This window comes from Nanorana parkeri, unplaced genomic scaffold (genome assembly GCF_000935625.1).
Source record: "Nanorana parkeri isolate BGI_ZX_2015 unplaced genomic scaffold, ASM93562v1 scaffold6, whole genome shotgun sequence".
NCBI classification, from domain to species: Eukaryota; Metazoa; Chordata; class Amphibia; order Anura; family Dicroglossidae; genus Nanorana; species Nanorana parkeri.
Window position 1 is genome coordinate 5,053,213 of NW_017306274.1, and position 10,383 is coordinate 5,063,595.

The 10,383-nt window shown below is 44.8% G+C and overlaps 1 protein-coding gene across 1 annotated transcript in view; it reads left to right on the forward strand.

Moving 5' to 3' along the window:
• The window catches only part of WDR59 (WD repeat domain 59), a 54,257-nt gene that overhangs the window by 21,990 nt on the left and 21,884 nt on the right, over positions 1-10,383 (forward strand). The window contains exons 16-19 of the mRNA XM_018552980.1: positions 1,118-1,274; positions 1,382-1,451; positions 7,011-7,164; positions 9,437-9,493. Of these exons, the coding sequence (XP_018408482.1) occupies positions 1,118-1,274; positions 1,382-1,451; positions 7,011-7,164; positions 9,437-9,493 (438 nt within the window). The remainder of the gene's footprint in view (positions 1-1,117; positions 1,275-1,381; positions 1,452-7,010; positions 7,165-9,436; positions 9,494-10,383) is intronic.

Consider the following 10,383-nt stretch of genomic DNA (forward strand, 5'->3'; position numbering starts at 1 on the left):
AACTGTGGGTTGCGACCCACTTTTGGGTCGCGACCCACAGGTTGAGAACCACTGCTGTAAGGGCTCTTTCTTGCTCTGACCAACATGCTTGCACACATTTTTCCAGGTTTGGCATACATAAAGGTCTGAAGGCCTGCAAAGAATCTGAGATATCATATGAATTTAACTTCAGAAGGTTTTTTTTCTTTCACATTGTGAACCTACCAGTAACTCCTTTCCTGTTCCAGAGTGACAACCTTCACTCACTGTCCTTTATCTATGCAGGAGCACAGTTGTCACCCTAGAACAGGACTACAACACCTTTAACCCCCCTCTATAACATAAGAGGAGGTGTTCGCAGAGAGAGCTGTAAATAACTAAATAACAGCAGGGCAGATAACACAGAAGTTTATCGTCTCAAAAGATTTACGGAAGGATTGACAGGGTTTTGTTTTTTTTGGGCTTTTATCAACCAAATTACAAAGCACTAACAATAGCGTATTGTAGATAAAAGAGAAGCTGATTGTTGGGGTTTACCTACACTTTAATTAGTCAGATCAAATTGCACTAACATAAATCAGTTCAAGGTACAATAGCCCTTATCAACCACTAAACATTCTTTCATCAACAGATCTGATTCCATGAAAGTAACAGTAATTATGTTGGTGGTATGGCTGCTCATTGACTCCGGCTTCCTTTCCATACTCTTCTATCTATGGAGGAGCAGCCTTGAAACCCTAGGCTGCTCACTCCTGATTTACTCTACAGAACACCCCCCCCCAAAAAAACAACTTATATATCCTAAAAAACCCCCCCCCCCCCCCCCATAACATAGGGGAGAGTTGTTCTGTAGTCAGGTGAAATGGGCAGGGCTAATAAGACTGATATGGGATTAGATTAGCAGAGGCGGAGTGCATAAGAAGTTACAAACTTACTGGATTTCTGGCAGGCTCTATAGGTATTTTCCTGAGCTTGTAGCATTTATAAAGTGGTTAAATCTGGGGAAATGAGTATGTACTGGAGAGATGTTTTGAATGTTTTAGTTTTTTTAATATTTTGCCCAAACATATTTAACTGTTTTTTTCACTTTAGGTAGGCCTTAAATGCGTTCATCTTTACAGTGTCTGTAATCTTACAGGACCAGGAATCCAGTCCTTCGGACAACCCCTTCTCCTTGCAGAACCCCGTCACTCCACCACTGCCAACGTTCGCCCGGGTGACCAACGCCTATGGTTCCTACCAGGACGCTAACATCCCGTTTCCTCGAACATCAGGTGCCCGCTTCTGTGGAGCAGGTCAGTGCAATATGTCACCATTGCTGTAGCTCTATTCTAGCATCAAGGTCAGAGCGTGGTCCAGTAATCCCGGGTGGTTTATATCAAGCTCCCTTTTACCTCGGCAGGTTACCTGGTGTACTTCACACGGCCGATGACTATGCACAGAACAGTATCTCCTACAGAGCCCACTCCAAGGTTGGTTTAGTTATATATTTTGTTTGTTTGCTCTGTTTGTTTTTTGGTGCATTTTCTTAAAGTTTTGGATACAGCGGAGATTAGATTCTCTATCAGGTTTTTATTGCCCCTGTTAGGGAGATTCACCCGCTCTATTTGCGCTGGTAACCGTTCTCACTGAAAATGAAAGAAAATCCCACATTTTGGGTTGTCATCGGAACAGGAATAGATGGAAAATCCTCCAATGAGGACACTAGTTCTGGTGACCCTCCTGGCCAGCGAGGATTTCACTCTGGAGGGATTTTCTCTTACTTATTGTGCTTTTAGACAGGAAGTGAAGGGAAATCTCCCCAATGGAGCAAAGATGGCAAAAAATGGTGACGGGGATACAACCCTCCCTTACTCTACCCAAGACTAAAAAAAAAAAAGTTATGGTTTCAGTTCTACTTTAAAGTGGAACTAAAAAAAATGAAAGATTTGCCATGTTATAGGGAACATCTAGAAATATTAAGTGTACCAACGTACCATTTTGTCTTGAATTCTCCTTGAAAAATAGCAGTGGACCTCCTGGTACGTAAATGTGCGTAGGTGCTCCTTTGCCTAGAGCCCAATAGCTGTATATTTGCAGGGTGACATCTAAGGCACTGCTGCCTCTGACTGCTAGTATCAGGAGATTCGCTCACTACAGTGCTGCTTACTGCTCTGCTTGCTTGAAAGGAGAGTAAGAAAAGCCTTGCCTCTACCAATATGGCTACTTCCAAACATAGACAGTGTAGGACAAGGCATGAGGGTAAGGCAATAATGGGGGAAAGATCTGCTGCAGGGGAGCCCAAAGGCAATACTGGTGGCTAGTCCTTTGCCCTCTGTTTTCAGAGTGAAAATCTGTCTCATTTATGGAGATAAATCTGTCATAGAACTGTGCAAATCTGTTGCAGTTGGCTGTGTCACGATTGATGGCCCAAGATTCCAGGCATAGGAGTCACAAATACGCAGAAAACTGTTGCATAGACTTTGTGTCCCTCTCCACATACATGCATTACTTTCCTGACAAAACCGTGACGCTGCCTTAACCCTAAAACCTTGCCCACACAACCTTGTGTGTTGGGAAAGAACCTTTAGAGAAATGGAGTTCTAAGGGTCGTGCCTTTGTTAATAGGAGTTGACCTTCCAGTAGCTGCCCCTGTAGGAATATTACAAGCCTGCTGGTCACGGGGAGTAATAAAAAAAATGCTGGATATGCTCTAGAGATGGTGACGGAGGTTTGGGGGTAAATTTGGGCCATGCTCATTCAAAGCATGCTGCTGTTATAACGCCGTTGACCACCAGGTGTCACTGGAGTCATATATCTGCAATAAAAATAACTAAGCCTGATTCACTGAAGCTGTTTAATTGACACATTTTATATCAGGAGGCTTGTTTAGTTAAAGGAGAACTATGGGGTCAGGGTTTTTCCCATAGTTCTCAGGGTAACGGGAGGACACAAACTAGCGGCCTCCCGTCACCCTAGGCTCAGTATACCGCGAGCTACAGCTCGTGGTATACTGAGACGCCGCAGCCGGAGCGGATCCCGACATCGATGTCGAGATCCGCCCAGCTGCGTGAGTGACAGCTGGCTCTGCCTATCTAGAGGCAGAGCCAACTGTACCTGCCCCCTCCCCCGTCTGATCCGCCAGTCAGCGCTGGCGGATCGGAGCGGGGAGGGCGGAATCCATCCCCTCCCCTGTCACGGCAGAGAGCCGTTACAGGATCGAGAAGTGACCGAACACCGGCATGTGTTCCCTCACCTCCCGATCTACTGAGCCGACCTGTGACAGTCTCATTGTCACAGGTCGGCTAGAACTACGAGGTGAGTGAAAAGCACTCACCTCATAGTTCTCCTTTAAGGATTTATTTCTGATTGGGAGATTCTGTCACTTTGTGATTGTGTCAGGAATATCCTAATTCTCTGACCATACATGTATTGTCTGTTGCTTGCTGGCTGTTGAAGCTGAATTCTAGGCAGTTATAATACCACACTGTTGAATACAGTTCTGTATTCAATAAACAAGCAAAATCTCCTTCATATCTGTCCAGTTGGTACCTGAAACGTCTTTTAGATCAGCCTCTTGCAACCACCTGTATTACAACACTAGCAGCCTATCATGTTCTGCAGCAGTGTACGTGTGCGGGCTGACTGGTGAATCAAGCAGAATGAGTATAAGGATGATCTTATTGATGTGCTGCTTAGACTTCATTGTTCACTCAGTAAGCTAGGGGTGTGTGTAGGTTTTGCTGAAGTGGTATATCTGCAAAGGAGGTTCCATACAGACAAGTAAGTGCCAAAAGATTTGTTATTTAAGCCAGTCCTATGACCCAGTTACTCCTACTAGACAGTGCTGTCATGTTGGTGAGGTTTCTCCACTGCAGTTAAGCAGTACAATTTGGTCGCTATCCTCCCCACCTGCTGATTGAACACTGATATAGTGTCCCTACACTGATGAGGTAATTACTGTGCGGTCTCCATCTGTCAGCAGTGTTAAACTGGTTGCACTAAGCATTATACCCTTATTGGCATATATTACTTCCCTTCCTATCTGATTTGAAGAGGATCACATGAGACTAGACATAATAGGATTTTTGGTACTCTCCGAAAAATCATTTTCTTGGGGTTCTGAAGCTGGCATCAGATGAAGCCACAATGTCCACCTGGTAGAACTTAGAGAACGTGCGAACAGAAGACCAGAGGGCAGACTTTCAAATTTGGGAAACAGTTGCTGAATGACGAAAAGCACCTTGACACGAAAGACTAGAACCCCATCCTTGAGACCGTAAGCGTGAATGATGGTCTGCCTGAGCCACCTAGAAATGGTGGAACGAGAACCAAGTGTACATTTACAGGGACCAGTTGGGATTAGAAAAAGGAAATCCGTCTTCCAGAAAGAACCGGTAGCTGAGAGAGAGACTCTTACAGCATGAGCCACATCCAGACAGTGGAGTCACGGGGGAATGAATGGGGGAAGCTGAATGGGAGATCCCTTGTAGAAAGGTCTTAATCAAATAGTAAGAAATGAAAGGCCTCCTAAGCAGAAATCTGACCCTTGAGAGCCAAACATTGGTCTACATCCAGCTGCAGGAAGGAGAGGATTCTTCCCATGGAGAAACGCCTGGGGTGAAAGCCCCTAGATTCCAACTGAAGTATATCTTCCATGCCGGAAGTAGACTTCCTAGCTTTTAACATTATACAAATCACATACTCGGAGATGCCTGTGTACCTCAGAAGCTGGGCTTCAACAGCCATGTCATTAAAGCTAGTGACTATAAAGCGGGATAGCAAAGCGGTCCTTGGGACAGAATATTCTGATGATCCGGCAGAGTTCACAACGCGGCTGCCAGTAGTCTTACCAGATCAGCGTACCACATCCGCTTGGGCCATTCTAGAGCAATTGGGATAGCTGGAACGCCCTTCATCTTAATCCTGCAAAGTAGACAAAGAATTTTCTGAGAAGGAAAGGCATAGATCAGGGTGTACTGATCCCGTAGAGCCCCCAGAACATCCTCTGCTGGATCCCTGTACCTACAGACAAACCTTTCTAGTTTGTTGTTGAACCTGGAGGCCCACATCCAATGGCCCCTACTTGAGAAACAGGTCCTGGAATACCTCTGGGTGTAACTCCAGGTGTTGCTGGTTGTCTAAGCCTGGCATGTACATGGCGGACAGGGCTGGAACATGCCAAGGACAGGGTCCGATCTACCTCTATTGCCATGGCGAGACTTCTGGTTCCTCCCTGATTACCAATGTAAGCCACTGACATACCATTCTCCAACTGAATCTCGGATCAGAACCCATTGCACAAAGCTCATTTTGAGATTATCTTCGCAACATCCACTCCAGCCGGGTCCGGAGACGCTACTATAAAAGATTGTGAATGACATGCCAGGGAGCTGCAATCAAAGAGACTAATCTCCAGCAGCAATATAGAGAAGAGTCTTGATTGAAGAAAAAAAGAAGTCTTTAACACAACAGATCTGCAGAAAAGATGTCCAACGCATCTAGAACACTAGTGATTAACTAGGCATGATGGTGGTAGTAGTAGTAGTTATCCTGGGCTGTGTTCTTTGCCAGTGTCCTATTCTCCTGAATTTGGCAGTATAACCTGAATACAGACTTCCTGTGTTCCTCAGTGAAAGAAATTCGGATACTTACACCGGGTCTTTTAATGAATGCATGCCTGGCTTAAATGCTGGTGTCTTCTATTTATGAATTGGCTTCAACGACTAGAGCTCGTTGCAGGACTACGAGCGCTCGTCAGTCCTGCTAGTACTTGTAGATCTACATCATCACTTTGACAGACAGCCAACATCTCTTTTGGGACATCAAAGACCTGTATCTATACCGTGGACTGTGCAGGTATGAGTTTTCCCCTCTGCCAAGTCTCTCCCCTTCCCCTTCTTCCAATCTTGTTCTACCAGACCTATTATTATAGCAATTACGACACTTATTTCCTTCTGAGTAATTGTCGGAGTACAACAGCAATTAGGTGTTTCTATCATTATAGAGTAATTAAACATTTTACTGTCTCACTGTAACAAACAGAAGAATAATCTGATTATTAATAGGGCTATGGAACCTAAAGATGAATTTTGTCGATTATTCGTTAAACTTTTTGATCGATTAAAATTATTTTGATCGCTAATGAAAACGCACACCTCTCCGCCGGCTTCCGGAAGTCCCATCGGCGATCCGTCACCGGACTCCCCCCCCTTCTTCCCCAAGTGGCTCCGTCGGCTAACGAAGGGAAGGGGGGAGGAGTCCGGTGACGTCGATGTCCGTGACGTCACCTGACTCCTCCCCCCTTCGTTAGCCGACGGAGCCACTTGGGCCGGTGAGTTTGCCCAAGAAACTTTCTGCACGAGCGCCAGCCAAGGCATTGGCCTATACACATACAGCAATGAAGTAATAAAATGAACTAGGATCACACTAATCCAGCACGTTATTATTCTGAGTTGCCCCACTCAAGCGGCGGCCATATTGATTGGGGCACGTGAGATTAATAACGTGCTGCATTAGTGTGATCCTAGTTCATTTTATTACTTCATTGCTGTGCTATATGTGTATAGGCCACTGTAGTTGGATCTGTATGTGCGTTATAATTAATCGAAATGAATCGATTACAATTTTTTTCGATTAATCGAACACGAAAATTTGAATCCATTACCAGCCCTAATTATTAATAATCCTTTTTTTTCTCTCCTGATATCCCTTGGTTTTTTTTGAAGGACACAGGAGAGAGGAGACCTCTGGGGTGTATGGCTCACAGCTAGGAGGATGGCAACAAAAAAGACTAGCCCTGCCCTCTTAACATCTGTGCTCTTAACATGAAAAAAAATATATCTGATGCTGGGTCCGCTATAAGTTTTTGTGCTTTAGGTGTATTGGCCCTGTGGTACATGTGAATGATCACATACTTGTATCTTCTGTATGATCTGTATATCTAACCTGTAAACATGTTGGATATTTTTCCTGTATGATATGTTTATGCATTCTGTGTACACGGTGAATATATTTAATTTTATTCGGTATTCTCCCTCATTCTTTGTCAGATCCCTCTCCGCTCTGTCCGCCTATCACAGCGGCGTGATCGCACCGATGAAAATCCGCACTGAGGCTCCTGGGAACTTACTGTTGTACGGAGGCAGTCCCACCCGCAGTGAGAAGGAACAAGTGTCCATCAGTTCATTTTATTACAAGGAGAGGGTAAGCCTCACATCCCGTCCTCTCTATGCACTCACAGTTACTGCCGGACAAAGTACATTATACACGGGCTGTAAACTTTCTACGTGCCAGCTTTATTTTCTGTCATCGACCTTCCAGGGATTAAAACAAACTGCACTTTGGACAGAGGCATTGAATATTTTTCTATGTGCTGACCTACCTGAAAAGGACACATTGAAAAATATAAAATGGAATGTATTGGGGATGTCCCGATACCACTTTTTTAAGACCAAGTACAAGTACTGTCCCTCTGGTACTTGCCAATACCAAATACAGATACTTTTTCTTAAAGGGACAGGTGACATTTTTTCTAAAACAAAACAGACTGATGATTTGAGGGCAGTTTCTCACCAGGGCAGAATACAGATGTCAACAGAATTGAACCCATGTCCCCACAGCAGGATGCATGTCCCCACAGCAGGATGCATGTCCCCACAGCAGGATGCATGTCCCCACAGCAGGATGCATGTCCCCACAGCAGGACGCATGTCCCCACAGCAGGACGCATGTCCCCACAGCAGAACACATGTCCCCACAGCAGAACACATGTCCCCACAGCAGAACACATGTCCCCACAGCAGAACACATGTCCCCACAGCAGAACACATGTCCCCAAAGCAGAATTCCTCTCACCAGGCTGTGTGCCAATCACACCCGGGCGACTTGGACATCTGCAGTGGCTCTGCAGGCACTCCACCTCACAGGCAATGCTGGGACCCGGCCTCCTCCATGTCCAGATCGGCCGAACAGTCGACTCCTTGCTGATTGATCGGGAAGACGGGTTCCCGGCCAATCATCATCTAGACGGCCGAACAGCTAGATCGATCCTGATTGGCTGGGAAGCTGGCTTCCTCGCCAATCAGCAAGCAGCCGGCTTCCTGGCCATTCAGGAAGCCGGGGGGAGGGTCATTACTTGCCGCCCGGCTTCCTGACTGGTCGGGAAGCTGGCTGATTGGCTGAGAAGCCGGTTTCCTGGCCAATCACAATCAAGCCGGCCAACAACATGGAGCCAGCTTCCCGGGCAATCAGGAAGCCGGGTGGCAAGTCATTACCCGCCGCTTGGCTTCCTGATTGCCCGATAAGCCGGCTCCATGCCAGCCGAAGCACCGGTATCAATACTCGGTATAGGCGAGTACCGACAGCAAATTATCTGTACTCGATACCGAAAAAACGGTTTTGGTGCTTCCCTTTAAACAAATGTATTTCTCGAGGTAAAGGAATGAAGAAGGGCTTTCCAATACCTTTTACTTGTTGACAAAGCAGACTAAACACAAGCTTTAACTATAGTCAAAGTGGGTGCTGTGCCCTGCCCTTCACTCACAACATGTCACAAACCAATGCAGTGCCTCCAGCTACTTGTTTTTATTGAATGATCACATGACCTGAAATAATGTATTCCTTACTCGGCACCTCCCTTGTGCAGATTGGCAGCGCATGATGATTGTGTACTTCACATTGACTGAAATGTTTATATTATGAAACTATTCAAGATTTAGAGTTTTCAACTCCACATTATAGGCAAAAAGCACAAAACCCCAGCAGACGCATGAGTAAAATACCACATATGGCAACATAACTTTCCTGGCATATGTCTGTGCTCCTTTAAGTCATATTTAATGCCGGTTGAATAACCTCATATCATAAAAAATGTACTTATCAGTGCATTGCAAATCTTCCTGGAGTCTCGAGGCAGATGAGCAATCGGTGAGAAAACAGGCATGTGGTGTTTGGCTACAGAGACTCACAATCTCTGCACTGTTTTCATCCTCCCTCCAGAAGCTTCAACAACCGAAAAAAAGTTGTTTTGTCATCTCTAGAACAAAAATAGATAGGAAAGTGAAATAAAGTTTCTTCAAATCCTTTCCATTTATATATATATATAAACGCAGTATTCCAGTGTGCAATGATACCTTTCTTATTGGACTTACAAAATATATAAAAGACAAGTTTTTACAGTTTTACCAGTAAATAATTATTATGTCTAGATAATTTCCCAGCGTGATTGTGTTCACTTCCTTGAAACGTAGCCACAGCAAACGTGTCGCGAGAAGAATTTGGCACTATTTGTTACTATTGGAGGGGAGAGTTTAAACTGAGCATCAATGGCCAAGCAGACAATTTCTAGCCATATTCTTGATGCTTTTTTTTTTTTCTTTTTGTCCCCTTTTTTCTCTTTTTTTTCTCTCTCTCTCTCTCTCTCTCTCCTGTATCTCCTTCTCACTTTGCTTCCTTTCCTCATCTTCTGATTGCGCAGACAACCCCGCTGTCTGCACGCCGGCGCTGGTCCATCCAAGTGATTAACGACTTCCCGGTATTGTGCCCTCTGCCGAGTAACCCACCTCTGTTCCCTGCACACCTCTACGAATAGTCAGAGACCCCAAGATTGCAATTCTGTCTCTGGTACAATTCTGAGTGTAATGAAGGCCACACAGTGGTCCATGGTCTGTGTGCAACTCACTAGCTTCCCGTTGTGTTTCGAAACTGTTAAAGCAACGCCACATTTATTAAAAAAGAAGCCCAGCATGTAAAGAAAAGCAGTAGTAATCTCCCCCTGTGGACTGTCTGCAATCAGGCCCGGATTCCTCCGGGCCTCGGGGCGGCAGGGCGCAGAGGGGCGGCAGCGGTGTCCTTGTGGGGAAGTTGCCCTCTCTACATTCACTCCTGCATTGTACAAGTAGGACTGAATGTAGAGTGAGGCAGACGATTTTTCGTTTACATGTGAAATCGGTGATGTCTCCGATTTCACATATAAACAGTGTGCAGCCTTCTCCCCCCGCCACTTACCTCTCTCCTTTGGTTCCGTCCTCCGCCGCCGAGTCCCGAGTCTCTGAATGCAGTGAGCAGAGCGGCAGAGTTATAAGTAACCCTGCCGCTGCGTGCAGACAGTGAGAGGGGAGAGCTGTGCTCTTCCTCTCTCGCCTGTCACAGGAGTTCCAGCACAGTACTATTACACAGGGGATTGTTTTCTCCTGTGTGATAGCAATAAAGTTAGGTGAAAAAATGAATTACATTGATAAAAAATGTAAATAAAAAAAAATAATATGAAATAATTAAATAAAAAGGTAATTAAAAAGTAAAAAAATAAACAAATTATTAAAAAATAAGAAAATAATTATAAAAAATAAACAATAATAAGATAAAAAATTATAAAAAAGTAAATAAGATAAATAAAAAATGTAATTGATAAAAAAATAATGAAAT